The sequence below is a fragment of a genome, unplaced genomic scaffold (genome assembly GCF_019419815.1).
Source record: "Pyrus x bretschneideri cultivar Hongxiangsu unplaced genomic scaffold, Pyrus_bretschneideri_v1 Contig44, whole genome shotgun sequence".
Lineage (NCBI taxonomy): Eukaryota > Viridiplantae > Streptophyta > Magnoliopsida > Rosales > Rosaceae > Pyrus > Pyrus x bretschneideri.
In genome coordinates, this window is record NW_025999768.1 from 3,186,667 (window position 1) to 3,201,727 (window position 15,061).

Sequence of the window (15,061 nt, forward strand, 5' to 3'; positions counted from 1 at the left end):
TGAAAACAAGGGCCTTCCACTAACCCACCTACAATAAAATTGAAATCTAAATGAAATTAATGTCAGATCATATGATCCTGCCAGTTTTTTCTTGTGAATATTTATTTACTAGTGTTAACATCATTGCTAACCACGATTATTATTTGTATGATTCTAAGCATTTCTTGTAGGATAATTCTCCTTTTCTTCTTCACCTCACCGGTTCATCATTTATGTTTGAGACTGTTCTCCTTCCACGCCAAGTAAATTCGACCACAACTCAATCTGCATCATGCGACTAACTTTTAAGTGCGAGAGTTACACTATACACGTGTACTAATAAAAATATATGACGGTGTAATACACTCTCTATAAAAAGAGTAAATGTACTACATTGAAATAAGTTTGGATTGCTATTAATATTACAATATAATATTTGCTTTACGAGATAATTTAGTGGTTGATGATGAATTTCAAATCCGTATCCTGTATGGTACGATCTAAATTCGATTTATAATGCTTGTAAATCACAAAACTGTGATAATTGAAGACTAAAATACTCCTGCGAAATCCTGGGCGAAACCACCGGTAGATTAAATTTAGCCTTCATTTTGTCTTTCTAATTTCTTATGCTTTGTTGGGTTCAGTAGGCCCATTGTTCCATCCTTTTGCTAAGTACTAGCATAACACGCGGCAGCGCCTTGTTTTTCCCGCCGGCGGAAAAGAGAAGAAAACGACGTTCGCAGTGGGGCCGGACCGACGGAGAAGGGACCCACGGAAACCATGGCCCTTCAGTGGCGTGTCTCTCTCTCGTTATCCCAATCGAGCTAGTCGCGATTATAGCAGACAAAGAATGACTAATCCCCGCCAAATGCCACGTGGCGAAGATCAGATGGGGGTGAGGTCCGTCTCTCACCTCACCTCTCTCTCTCCTCCTGCCAAGTCGCAACTCCAGCCCCTACTCTGTTAATATTTCAGTTCCTATCTCTCTCTCTCTCTCTCTCTCTCAGCTCGCTCTGCTAGTTGATCGGTGGGACTTCTGTTCTGATAGTTTTACACTTAGTTTCTGTTTGGTATCCGAGAAAATATAACTGTGACACCAAAACTGAAAGAACCCAAGAGTAAAGTTTTAAACTTTGGTACTTATTTGATCGATTGTCCGTAGAAAGTGATGATTTTTCTGTGTAAACGTTGATTTCTTGATGTGGGTAATTTTCCGTTTTCGATTCTAGCAACTTTCGCACTTGTTTGATTGTTTTATTCGTATAAAGTGAAGATTTTTGTGTACGAAAGTTGGTTTTTTGATGCGGGTATTCCTCCTTTTTTTCGTTTTAGTAGTAACTTTTGTGATGTAAATACAATGATACTTTTTGTTCTTTACCTTCCAGGGTGAATAAGATTTCAATCCCATGAACCTCTTCATGGAATAGGCCGGAAATTAGTTCGTTTGCTGCGAATTTCGTGAGGTTTAGTGATAGTTCAATCCGCGGTTAGATTATGGGGGGAATTTGCTCAAGAAAGCGAGACCAACCGGTCATTGAAGATGAAGTTCGCAGCGTCGTGGCTGGAAGATATGGTAAGAGTAGCAGTTCAAAATGGCTGAGGAATTCATCTTTTCGACCCGCTGTACAGCTGCCTCCAGGAGGAGCAGGGACTTGCCCATCTCTCTTGGAATTGTGCATTCGTAAAATATGCCAGGTACTTGCTTTCTGTGGAATGTAAGCTTGAAGTTGTGTGTGTTGTGAGAGGAGATTATATGTGTAGTAATTTTCAGGTTGTGATTTATATTTACATATCGTTTACAGGACATTGACAAATATAACTCGTTTTCGATGCTGCCAAGGGATCTTAGTCAACAGATATTCAATGAATTGGTCTGTTCCAATTCTCTTACTGATGTTTCTCTTGAAGCTTTTAGAGATTGCGCCCTCGAGGTAATGTGCTAGTAGGTGCTTGAAATTTGGAAATTTGGAAGGGCTTTGTCATGTATTAGATTTTTTTTTTTTTTTGTGACTGCAGGATATTGGTTTGGGGGAATACCCTGATGTGAAAGATAGTTGGATGAGTGTCATCTCTTCACAAGGTTCATATTTACTTTCCGTTGATCTTTCCGGTTCAGAGGTGACAGATTCTGGGTTGGCTCTTCTGAAAGGCTGCTCGAACCTCCGAGCATTAACTTATAATTACTGTGACCATGTCTCTGAACAGGGACTTAAATTCATAAGTGGTAATATCTCTTTCTTTTATTCGTTGTATCTTTTCTATTTTTCCAATTTAAGCATTTTTCAGTTATCTTGTTTATTTTGTGCTAACTTTTCGCTTAATGATACGGTTTATTGCTAGAGATGATAAAGTTCATTTAATTTGATCCTTTCCTTACTAATTCCACCTAGTCTTTTTTATCAGTTAAACTTTTCATGTGATTGTGAATGCTTATTCTGACCTTGTTTTGTAGGTCTTTCAAACTTGACATCCTTAAGTTTTAAACGGAGCGATGCAATAGGTGCTGAAGGGATGAGTGCTTTCTCTGACTTACTTAACTTGGAAAAGTTGGACCTGGAGAGGTGTTCAGATATTCATGGTGGATTTGTTCATCTTAAAGGTTTGTCCTGCTAAAAAACGAATTATGACCGTTTAACTAAATGGAACTTCTTGAGGCCATGAGAATTAGGAGTAGAGAAAACTAACTGAGGCCATGAGCTCTGTTGCACTGTCACGAGTTTACAATTTGAGTGGTTAGTGAAAGATCTTAGTATGTGAAATTAGGGATTCATCGGGGGTTAACAAATTGTAACCGTATACTTGCAGGTTTGAAGAAGCTAAAGTCTCTTAATGTAAGATGTTGTAGAAGCATCACAGATTCAGATTTGAAGGCAATCTCAGGTATTTTTTGAGATGGTAGATGAATTTGTGTAGCGTTGTCATTAATTTTTTCTGTCTTTCTTAATTGCACAATCTCAGTTTGGATCAACTCATGTTGCTCTTGTTTTTGTACTTCCTAGGGCTTACTGACCTGAATGAGTTGCAGCTATCCAACTGTAACATTACTGATTTAGGCATTTCTTATTTGAAAGGTATAATATTGTTTCCCTAGTTTCCATAGTGATACACCAAAAAAGTCTGCTTTCCCTCTCCTTAATTGTGTTTGTGTAGTAGGATGCACACGTGTGTCTGTGCGCGCACACACACATCCGACAAATACACCTCATATTGCTTGTTTATCAGTACTTTTTAATGCTTAGTTTTTTGGGGTACATTTGTGTGTGGCAGGCTTGCACAAGCTTAGAATGCTGAATTTAGAGGGATGCAATGTTACAGCCTCATGTCTGCAGTCGATTTCAGGTTTGCTTTCTCTTTGCTGTTTAGTGCTTTCTAATGATTCTGTTTATAACAATGATAATAATTCTCTAGTCTGCTTCAACTTTTCAACGAAAATGTTCACTTTAGTATTTCTAAAAGACAAACTTCTTAAAGGTCTCTGTTGCACAATTTTTGTTCCGTTATTTTAGGTGGTAAAGAATATGGCATCCGATGCTTTGTTAAAACTAATTGTTTCTACTGCAGCTCTTGTTGCCCTGGCATACTTAAATCTCAACAGATGCGAACTATCTGATGAAGGATGCGATAAGTTTTCGGGTGAGTGACAATATTTGTTGCCACATGGTTCTGGCTATTTGTTTAACGGGTTTGCTCAATTTCTATATTTTCAACTGGCTAGGTTGCTGGTAATCTTGAGTTTGCGCAGTAACCATATTCTTTTGCCGATTCACCCGATTTTTATAATTTTTATGTTGCTGAATTGTTGGTAATCTTGACTTTTACACACTGTTTCTACAGGACTTAAAAACTTGAAGGTTTTGAGCTTGGGATTCAACAATATTACAGATGCATGTTTGATGCATCTAAAGGTCTCTCTCTCTCTCTCTCTCTCTCACACACACACACACATACAACTATGCTGTATATTATATTAAGTTTTTGCTTTTGTTCAAACTGTTTATATTCGTTACCGCTTGTATCAGGTCTAACAAAATTGGTGAGCTTGAACCTGGATTCCTGTAAGATAGGTGACGAGGGGCTTGCTAATTTGGAAGGTTCTATTCTGGTTCTACCATCTTTCACTTGGATAACAGTGTTATAGTCTGCATGGTCTAGCTTTTTTCACTTGTTTAAATTGGTTTGGAAATGGGACATGGTGTTTCATTCGTAACTAGCATGAAATGTTTGCTAGAAATGCTTGAGGTCGAAAGACGTGGCCACCTATTTGATTTTGTGGTGTTGTTTCTATATTAAGGGCTGTCAATCTTGAAGAACTTGGAGCTATCTGATACTGAAGTTGGAAGCAACGGGCTTCGTCATCTCTCAGGTGATGAACGCATTGCATCACACAGTTGCATAGTTATGATCTGAATGTTTTCCAGTTCAGCGTAAGCTATAGAGTATGCTGAAGCTATGAATTTAAGCTACCTTGTTAGTTTGTGGCTCAAATTCTTTGAAGGTGCCATTAATGTACAAAGTTAAACAGCACCACATAATTGTTCTGCTAATCAGCTTGTAATATTTGGTGCATGTTCATCTTATTACGCTGTTTGTTATCACTTCCAGGTTTGAAAAATCTCGAAAAATTGAACTTGTCGTTCACTCCAGTAACTGACAGTGGCTTGAAAATAATATCTGGATTGACATCTCTCAAATCGCTTAATCTGGATTCTCGCCATATTACTGATGATGGACTTGCATTTATTACAAGTAAGGATTTTTGTGTATTTTGAAGCCGTAGAGGGAATAGCTCGGCTATTTGTTGAGAAAATCTTGTGATAGAAGCATCGAATTCCACTCAAATTAATCAAATGTTTTAGCTTCATTCACTTCCTGTGTGTTTGGTGGAAGCTTGAAGCCTTCTGTCCTAGTAAGAATTTATGCCTTGCTGATGCAGGTCTTACGGGATTGACACATCTGGACCTTTTTGGCGCTCACATTTCAGATTCTGGAGCAAGCTGTTTAAAATGTATGTTATAACATTTGCAGAATAGAACGGGGGGATTTGATTTTACGTTTTAACTTCCGCAACTTAGCAGTAATCTTCTCGTTTTAAAGTAACACTTCTGTATGCTTTTATTTTTGTTGGTGGAATCAGACTTCAAGAACCTTCAATCTCTTGAAATATGCGGTGGAGGATTGACTGATGCTGGTGTGAAGAATATCAAAGATCTCACCCGTCTTACATGGCTAAATTTATCACAGAACTGCAACCTGACGATAACTCTTTGGAGTTGATTTCTGGTATTTCATGCTTCTATTCTCTTATTTTCTTCTCCTAGAGCAGTTGCTGCATTGCTTCAGTGATCCGTTGTTGTAACTCTAACCAGATTTCAGCGACCGAACGTGGCATTTTATTTCATCTGTACCTCTTCTCATGCTTCTTTCTCGTCTGAAAAATGCAGGATTGACTGCATTGGTGTCACTGAACGTTTCAAATTCTCGCATTTCCAACAACGGATTGCGGCACTTGAAGCCTTTGAAGAATTTACGTGCGCTAAACTTGGAATCGTGCAAGGTGACTGCATCCGAGATCAGGAAGCTTCAGTCTGATGCCCTGCCTAATCTCGTCAGCTTCCGGCCGGAATAGATCCGAAGCTGTGTAGGATACTGTATGTAAATCGCCTGCTATCTGCTCTTGGATGGCTGTGCGTACAGGTTAATAACCCCAAATGGATTAAGATAAATAACAACAAAGCCTAATCCCATTAAGTGAGGTCGGCTGTATGAGTCATAAAACTAGCTCGGTTTTCCGCCAAGTCTTTTGTAATGTCTAAGATTTTATGTATTTTGTCCGTCACTCTAAGAGGTGCCGAAATTGGGGATGGAAAAATATTTGGCGCAATGTGAATGCCAAACAAATGGCTGAGTTGATCTTTGATCTTGAAGTGAATTTTGTAGAATTTTACGAAAACGATCGAGAATCATGAGTTATAGCTCATAGTTTTTTCGAAAATTGTGATTTTTAAGCTTTCTACGATTTTTTAGGTACGTGAAAAGGAAAATTTTGCAAGTTATTTTGAGCGGCAGTGTGGATATTTATTTAGTCACATAAGTCGTGATTTATTATTGCTCACAATTTCTTTGAAAAATAAAATTATTGAGTTTTCGCAAGATCTTTTACCTACGTAATAAATAATTCCAGACATAACAAATAGAGGAAAAACAAACTAGGAAGTGATGTTTGTAACATGAACCTCATATTCCAATACAAATTTTCCCCCTAAAAACACACTGTACTTATCAAATTAATGTTAAATTACACCCCAAAATAACATGGATTTCACAAAAAATACAATCAAGAACATGCCGTCAGTCGTCGACGTTGACGCCTCAGTTACAAGTACAAATATTCAGACAAACTGTAAAACGAAGCAGATGAACGCAGAAACTGACTAAAATGAAGATCTGCAACTTCACCTCCGACCCTCCTTACGATCGAAAGAGAATGAAAAGAATTTGTTTTCTGAACAATCTACTCACATCAGAATTTAAATCCACAAACGATCCACTTTGTATAAAACTAATAGATCGTAATCTAAAAGCCTGAATGTAGTTTACAGGGCAGTAGCAAGAAAACCTGCAAAAGAGACGAGCGGCGAGTCACTTGTGAATTACTCGACGATGAATTTGTGCACGAAGTTTTAAGCGTGACACGAAAAGCAACCAAAAGAAATAGAACGAATTCAAGATGTAAAGAAATCAGATTATGCCTACCTCAATGTGCATGATTATATGATCCAATCCGTGGGAACATGGTTGTGAAAGTGTGTCTAGTCCAATGCTACCTTTTCAAGCACCCAAACTTGATACCGTGAAGCTTAAGCATGCTCCAAGGCAGAATAAATTCTGGAAACTCGTCTTCGCAGTAATGGTTCTAACCGGAATGATGGAATTCCAGTCTGCCACTTTTTCGCTTCTTGCATCTCGTTCCAAGCTTGAACTATCTCGTCAATTTTGAACCCCAGACCTGTAACAACAGAAAAATGAGCTACTTAAATGTCTAGGGTAATTAAAAGAAATGGCAGCAAATGATTCGTTTCGGAGTGCAAAACTTTGAGTTGTTTCACCTTCTAATGCATTATCATTTGAAGAGTGGTTTTTGAGCATGACTGCTATATCTGTAGGTGAAGCCCCGGCTAGTCCAAATTTTTCAACTGCGACGTCTAGACATTCGTTCCATACAGGTAGCCCTAACTTGAATTCCACAATAGATCGCTCGTAGAGCATAGTGCCCCATAGGAGATTGATCTGACATCTCATGCTTGTAGCCTGGTCCGCAGCTTCATTTGATGATACGTCTTTGAAAATTCCATTCAAACCCATTTTCTGCACCTGTGTTTTGACGCTACCTGGACAGGAGAGTTCAGTCAGGCGTTGCTCTTCCAATTCCTCGAACAGCTGCATACCTTTTTCCATATTGTCTTCGGCATTGTTATAAAGTCGCAGAACCTCTGTGGAAGGCCACGTCTCCAGATCAACATTGCTGCTAATTGCATAATACCAAGAAAGTTTTGCCTGTTCAAACTGCTGCTGCCCGAGGGCCAAATAGCCTTCATAAAAGTCTGGTTTGATCTGCAGCGCTTCTTCGTATCTCCTTCCTGCTTCTATGTATTCTTTCTGTGCCCAATCATATGCACTTTTGATATTTGAAATGATAGATTCTTTCAAAGAATCTTCGGTGAAATACAACTTCTTCTTCGCCCTGGCCATGTGAACATTTCCCCAGTTGAACAGAGCTAAAGCTCCCATCTCTTGGAACTTCTCTCCTGCTATGTCAAACAGGTCCTGTGCTTCTTCACTCGTGATTGTCTCCTCCATTGCCTCCGAATAAAGCTTCATGCCAAGTTCATGAAGATCCAAGTATGCATCAGATTCAATCCCGGCATAGTTCTTGAACAGCTGAGAAAAATTGATTATCCAATCCTCAATGCAAGGTGGCCTCTTTGAATCCTTGTGTTTTACCATGCCATTCTCAGCTAGGCTATGTTGCTTGTTTTCCTCGATTTCCAGTTTCTCTAAGAACGGATCCTGCTCGGGGTTAACTTCCACTACGTAAAGCCTGACAGACCCTTCCGATTCTGTTGATCCTTCAGCCCATCTCAGCTCTTCGTTACTAGTTATTGTGACCAAATCACCTTCTTGGTCTCTGTACTTGATAAGAACTGCTTTGGAGCTTGGAAACCGATCACGAACAACCTCTCTTAGTTGCAGGAGGGTGCAATATACAGGCAACTGAGCCCATCTTATATCCTCTCCAAATACCAATTTCACACTTCTTTTAGGCCCTTCTTCCTTTATGCTGCTGATTGTCTCCTCCACAACTACCTTGACCTCTACCTTCTTTTCCTCGATTATTTCCACATCCTTCTTGTCTTCAGCTATTTCCACAGACTTCTCTTCCTCAGCTACGTCCACAGCCTTCTCTTCCTCAATCTTGTCCTCAGCCTTCTCCTCAAAATTCTCCTCGGACTTCATCTCATCATCTTTTTTTCCCTTCTTCTTCTTCCGACTCTTCAACTTCATTACTTTCCCCGGCTGCAAACCATGACTTGGTTCAACATAATCCAGAGGCAACTCAATTACTGTGTCATTCACCCTCAACCCCTTCTCCTCAAGTACGTTTTTCACTCGTTCTGCGATCTCCATTGCCATGACATTTTTTGGCTCCAGGTTCAAGACAGTGCCAACATCTCTCAGAGCCAAATCCAACTTATTCAAAGCCTCGTAACACTTTGCCCTCTTCAACAGCGCCTTACAATACTTAGGCGTGACTTCAAGCACCAAATTACACTCATTGATAGCCCTCGGGTACTCACTCAACCCCATCTGCATATAGCACGCTGCCATGTTACTCCTAAGATAGGATACATCGATATGGTCTCTCGGAAGCAGTTTGAGGGCTTTCTCATATTTCAACAAAGCTCCTTCAACATCCCTCTTCTGAAACAACTTGTTCCCCTCGTCCTTCAGTTCTTGAGACATTGAAATGAAAACTTCTGTGTTCTTATCACTGGCTTCCGGGCTAGTATCCCCGACTTCACTTTGATTCGAACTATCACCTGAATTTTCTCCTGCATTTTTCTTCTTTTTTCCTCTTTGCTTCCCCATCACAAACTCAACAACTCGTACAATACGCTTGAGCTACACCGAAAACTCAAACGTAATCTCACTACAGACCTCAATGCTCAAAACTCAGTAGCTGATCCAATTAAGTACACAGGGAAACAAAACTTATTAAAACCACTATATATCCTGTTTCCCCAACTTTCCCGAGAAACAAACAAGTCCTTTGCACAAGATAAACGAACCCAAGCCCAAAACTTAATTCAACACAAAACAGTTTCTCACGATTCTCTCATGCAACAGCAAAACAAATGAGAAACAAACAGAGCAGCATACCAGAAGCAAAAGAAAAGCACTTTTCCCAGAAGCCAAATGCACCCAAAAAGCCTCCTTCTGGAAAATCTGAAGCTACTACCTTGAAAGCTCAACTGGGATTTCTTTCCCCAACCATAAAAACAACAAATTCATCAACTTTTCCCTCCAAATCAGGATTTGTTACTGCCCACCAAATTAAAAACAAATCCCAACTGAGAGAGAAGCAGCCGACCCCCAATTCAGCTCAAAAAACAAGCTTTGAGAAAAACCAAGCTTCTGGGGAGTGAGAAACTTATCTGGGAAATGAAAGCTCCGGAGTTTCCAGGAAAATCTCAGCCGAGAAAACGAGAGAAAATTCTCTGGGCGAACGGGATGTTGCCAGAAATGGAAGGGGAAAAGAAATGTTCGTTCACTGCTTAACGTGAACGCCACAAAAGCAGAGAGACGAAGAATCTGATAACTTGTAATTTCATCTTCTTTGTATTTCATCAAAATACAATATTGAAATTACAAAAAAAAAAGAAAAAAAAGGGACTTAAAAAATTTAACATGGTGGGTCCCTTGTTTCTGGGGCTATTCGATTAGAGAGATTTTCTGTGTACCGTCAACCCGACTCGGTACAACAAAAGTTACAGTATAAATAGTTGAATATTAAAAAAAGTATTCTAATCGTTTTTATTATAATACTTAATGTACCAAACCGTTCTTCTGATAAATTGAAAATTTCTCTTTCGATTAGCTATGGCCAGAGATCCAGAACCATTGAGCTGCTTGGATTTGCAATTGCCTTCTCTTTGCTTGTTAGTGTTATTTTATTTTATTTATTTATTATTTAATATTTGGCTAATTAAAATAAAAAATAAAAAAGAAGAGAAAAAGCAAAAATACGGAGAAGAATACAATGAAGGGGTAAAAGTCATTTCAGGAGAAAAAGCTTGCAACTGGAAAAAGTGGGCAACCTCAACTTTTTGCCAGAGTGTTGCCCACGTGGCTGAGAGGGCATGTGAAGGAAAGTAACGAACTATCATATAAGTCACAAAGCATAAGAAAGTTTGCAGACTTGGCAAGGCAAATCACATGGACAATTAGAAGACAAGAAGTAGTGGCGGTTATGACAGCCTGTTGGGGGAGCCTCTAAAAACTAAAGTATACTTCTAGACGCTTCTACGACGTGATAACACGTGTGGAGAAGTACTTTTATTGGATTATACGTTATAATAGTATCACAAGTTAATCACGTATTGTGTGTGAGAAATTTTTTTTATTTTTGTTTTTGTAATAGAAGGAGAGAGGAAGAGAATGATAGAGAATGTGGGAGTGGGAAGTTGTTTTTTTTTTTTATTTAAATTAAATTAAAGATATGTTAGGATTACATGTATGTGAGACTTTGAAAAAAAAAAAGGTAAAATTTGGTTGTGTGAAATTATATTTCTGCCCCATATTTCTTATTTTTGTTTTGTTTTAATTAGAGGGTTAAACTGATAATTTTATATGATTTTGGTTAACAATGAGTGTTTTATTAATTAATAGAGATAATAATATGATGAAATATCTCGAATAGGGGTCATCGGTTTAGACAAGTATGTTGCAAAAGCTAAAAGCCACCGCCCACCACCCTCTTGAACGTTTCTTTGGAGAAGAACTTTCTTTGACAATTTGTCGTAACAGTATCACAAGTTAATCATGCACTATTAAAGTTAAAACAAATGATAATATAGTGAGATATCTCGAATAGAGGTCATCAGGTTAAGACAAGCATGTTGCAAAGCTAGAAGCCACCACCCACCGCCCTCTTGAGCATTTGTTTGGAGAAGAACTTTTCTTTGACAAAATGTCGTAACAGTATCACAAGTTAATATCACACTATTAAACTAAAACACATGAAAATATAGTGAGATATCTGAGCAAGGGTCAGCAGTTAAGACAAGCGTGTTGCAAAGCTAGAAGCCACCGCCCACCGCCCTCTTGAATGTTTGTTTGTTTGTTTGTTTGTTTACAATATTTGTGGTCGAGGCCTTTTTGCCTTGTTGTGTCTTGTTTAAGTTTTGCTGTCAAGCCAAGTCAATAGATCCGACCAAGAAACAATAGCAATGAAAGAAGAGGGCAAGCTGCAAGCAGAAGACATCAAAACTTGGGATGAGGATCCTCTCCGGATTCAAGATTCTCACGCTCTAACCGTATATTGTACATTGTGCGGCGATTTTTCATTAGATACTATTTGTATTTAATTTTATATTTAAAATTTAAAATAATTTATAGTGATCAATATACGATGAACGGTTAAAATGTAAAAATCCTTAGGATCCCCATAATTTGGATCCGAATGGAATCCAAATCCCAAAATTTGTTCGTTGAAGCTGTTTTGCTTATGAGGCTGCCATCGATGGTACGTACGAACTCCTCCAACTTGTAGTTGAGAAATTCAAGCTCAAGCCCACCAATTTGGAATTTCAAATTCAAGCCCAACCCAATCCAATCTTCCAAATTAAAATTTTGGGCTTTGCAGCCCAACAACCATTTTGGCCAACGGCAGAAGGTTTCAAATTCAATACCTCTTCCCCTCTGCATCTCTCTGGTTCATCCTCGAGACGTAGCAACAGCAGAAGGTTTCAATACCTCTTCCTCCTCCTCCTCTCTCTCTCTCTGCTTCTCTCTGGTTTCTGCAACTTTTCGTTTTCTCTGAAGAGGTTGAAAAAATGAAGGTGTTGGTGTTTTTTGTTCAAGTTTTGTACGTTCTGAGTTGCCTAGTCTCCGCCGATCAGATCTTCCCAGCTCACCTAGGTTAATTACCCACTTCCCAAATCCATACATTTACCTGTTACTTTGCATAATTTCATTGTTTCTGCTGAAATTTGTAAAACCCATCCTTTTTTTCATTGCTATTTTTCTCTTTTTGATTACAAAATCTTGTCTTGCTTACCAAATTTTGCAAATTTCTCAACTATATATATGTGTGTGTGTGTGTGTATGGATTTGGGTTTTTAGTGTTCTACCAATCATTGTCAATCAGCTTCCGAGCTCGAAAGCATTGGCGGAATTTTCAGTTAGTTGGCAATTAGATAAAAGCATACAGCTTCTAGCTTAATTGGTTTTAAAGTACCTGAGTGTTCATACATGTTTAGCTTTTAGTTTGAAGGGCCAAATTTGATTTAGGCTACTTTGATGATCAGTTGGCTGGATAGCAATTGTTACCATTTCAACTCGATGGATGAAAGTTTGTTCATTTAATTTGATATATTGTGCTGCAAATTTAAGTTCTTTGATTCCTTGTCGTTTGATGAGCAGGTGGCGCATTTCGTCGCAGCTCTCGTGAGCCAAAATACAGGATCGAATTCCATTCTGAAGACTCACCTTTTCATCCTGTAAGCTAATACTTATATTTTTAATATATCCATTGTTTTTACTTGTATTTGTTGTTTAACTTTCGCATTATAAGATTTTTGTTGTTTTAACTTTCACATATATAAGATTTGATGCCAGTTTTTTTAGTAAGTATATTTCTTGACTTATACTTTGTTTTATAAGTTTATCATCTCCAATTGATCGTGAAAATGCTCAATTTATTCAGGCTTCGAAATAGTTATTATATATCAATTTGTTTACAGTTTCCATTCCGAGATTGCACACTTTATGTACTTTAGAATAAGCGATGCATTAGACATTTGCTCCTTGCCAAACCATGCCTCGTATCTTATCATATAATGGACTCAGACAAATGATTCTGTCACTTATTTGTTCCACATTATGGATAAGATCTGTGTACTTGTCTGTGAATTTTTCACTTGTCACAGATACGTAGTATGCTTGATCTAATGATTGGGTGCGAATATTGCAGGATGATGGCCAGGAGTCTCTGGTTATGAATAACAATGGACAAAATTTTATATGCTACTTGCCTAAGGTGGAGGAGGCCAAGAGTGGGAAGCAAGTTCTTCTGCAGAATATTAGCAGCATGATTGTGGAAACTGAGAAACGAATTAAAATGAAGACACCGGATGAACTGCTTGAAGTACTCAAGGACCAATGCTTTATCAGAGTAAGATCCGTGACATTAATACTCTCGTTATCATAGTTATATAACTTATAAAACTGCAGTAATACATGTTTACCGTGCCCCCATTGGTTGATGATGCATTTACTGCGAACTACTCTAACATAACAAACTCCTTTATGCAGCAAGAGGGTTGGTGGTCATATGAATTTTGCTATCACAAGAGATTACGACAAATTCATGTGGAAGATGATAAGGTATGTGCCTCTTCAGTGCTCACATGCATACAATGAGAGGAAGTGGGATTATATACACTGAAAGTGTAAATAAGTTCCACATTTATCCAGTGATCTTGGCCTTTGATGTAGGGTTGGCACACAGTATTTGATGCATTTCCACAAGTCCCCCATCCTTGTAGTGGTTACAGTGGTATATGTAGTAGTTGTGCTACAGGAGCGGTGTCATTGTTCCATTTGTTACGTTGTTGACCTTTTCTTTTCCAATTCATTAGTGTTATTAACTTATTATCATCTTTTTAGATATTCTCATTTCTTGTTGGAACCTTTCAGAAAATTTAAAACCTCATAATAATACTCGTGGATTGGGTACTTTCTTCTCTTATTACAGGTGGTTCAGGAATTTGTTTTGGGTGTATATGATGCAGAGGCCACTGCTGGTGTCAACCGGAACCTCTCTGACATATCTACACTCAAAGATCCACGCTCAAAAGATGCATACCAAAGGTATGGAATTTGGCCTTTATAAAAATGTGTCGGGCAAGTTTGAGGGAAATTTTTCTGCGGATAAGAAAGGAGAGATTGAATACAATTTATGAAATTGTACGGCTCATGTAGGTACCATGCTCATCAATTTACAAACGGGACTACTTGTGATCTTACAGACCTGCAACGAGAGACTGAGGTATGACGTCAATATATTTCTGTAGTTTTTCATTTCCTTTCGCATTTCTCCATCCGGTCCTTACTTCATATGGCATTTTGTAGGTGAGATTTGTGTGCTCAGAGGGCAGAGCGATGATTAATTCAATCACAGAGGTATCCACATGCAAGTATGCAGTTACAATCCAATGCCCCACACTTTGCAAGCACCCGTGAGTCTCCTTCTCACCCTCCCTCCCCCGCTCCATCATGTTTCGTGGCGTGTGTTCTTTTGCGATGTATGTTACTACTAGCTCTAATGACTATGCGTTTTTCCCCAACAGAGCATTCCAATCAGAGAGACCAGTATGGCAGACCATTGATTGTAACGTGCTTCCCAAGGATTACAAGGAAACCAAAGCAGAGGAAGAATCTAATCCGGTTGCAGACGCAGATAGTGAAGATGCCGCTAATGAGGTTTCGGATGAGTAACATGTGTATTGATTCACTTAATCCTTTGTGAATAGCAGTAACAGGTTCATTGACATTCTTAATACATTTCCTATTGTAGTGAGTGTGGAGCCAAAAATAATACCAAACATCTAGAAGACGACACAGTGAATTTTTTTCATAAAAAGACAAAATTGTCCTCAATAAATGAGCAGGGCACACAAATATTCTCACATGCATTTAAACATCTGTGGATGCTTGAGTGGCTGGCTACGACTACACAAGCTACCAAGCTTGTGAGATGGAAAAGTCAAATGCATTAAAGATATGATCAAATTCTATC

At 38.6% G+C, this 15,061-nt stretch overlaps 3 protein-coding genes across 5 annotated transcripts; 2 read left to right on the plus strand and 1 right to left on the minus strand.

Moving 5' to 3' along the window:
* Positions 1-1,193: 1,193 nt before the first annotated feature.
* Positions 1,194-5,906, plus strand: LOC103953855 (F-box/LRR-repeat protein 14). Its single transcript, XM_048567467.1, is given in 16 exon segments — positions 1,194-1,677; positions 1,785-1,913; positions 1,999-2,206; positions 2,435-2,581; positions 2,788-2,862; positions 2,982-3,053; positions 3,250-3,321; positions 3,544-3,615; positions 3,817-3,886; positions 4,000-4,073; positions 4,274-4,345; positions 4,585-4,728; positions 4,916-4,987; positions 5,117-5,233; positions 5,236-5,262; positions 5,424-5,906. Coding segments are annotated over 16 exon segments (1,737 nt in total). The 5' UTR covers positions 1,194-1,476; the 3' UTR covers positions 5,609-5,906.
* Positions 5,907-6,166: 260 nt separating this feature from the next.
* LOC103953854 (protein PHOX1) lies at positions 6,167-9,882 on the minus strand. 2 transcript variants are annotated; one of them, XM_048567466.1, is made up of 4 exons: positions 9,421-9,882; positions 7,089-9,220; positions 6,736-6,988; positions 6,167-6,598 (listed from the first exon to the last, which is right to left on the minus strand). In XM_048567466.1, the coding sequence occupies exons 2-3, from the start codon at positions 9,127-9,129 to the stop codon at positions 6,840-6,842; spliced, it is 2,190 nt and encodes a 729-aa protein (XP_048423423.1). In that variant the 5' UTR covers positions 9,130-9,220; positions 9,421-9,882; the 3' UTR covers positions 6,167-6,598; positions 6,736-6,839. The 2 variants fall into 2 exon arrangements, with proteins under 2 accessions (XP_048423423.1, XP_009363924.2); XM_009365649.3 differs by having other exon boundaries at positions 7,089-9,882.
* Positions 9,883-11,957: 2,075 nt separating this feature from the next.
* On the plus strand, positions 11,958-14,951 carry LOC103953853 (protein OS-9 homolog). Of its 2 annotated transcripts, XM_048567022.1 has the most exons (9): positions 11,958-12,180; positions 12,685-12,761; positions 13,235-13,435; positions 13,576-13,647; positions 14,018-14,133; positions 14,245-14,311; positions 14,395-14,501; positions 14,613-14,745; positions 14,840-14,951. In XM_048567022.1, the coding sequence occupies exons 1-9, from the start codon at positions 12,096-12,098 to the stop codon at positions 14,840-14,842; spliced, it is 861 nt and encodes a 286-aa protein (XP_048422979.1). In that variant the 5' UTR covers positions 11,958-12,095; the 3' UTR covers positions 14,843-14,951. The 2 variants fall into 2 exon arrangements, with proteins under 2 accessions (XP_048422979.1, XP_009363922.2); XM_009365647.3 differs by having other exon boundaries at positions 14,613-14,951.
* The last annotated feature ends 110 nt before the right edge of the window (positions 14,952-15,061 follow it).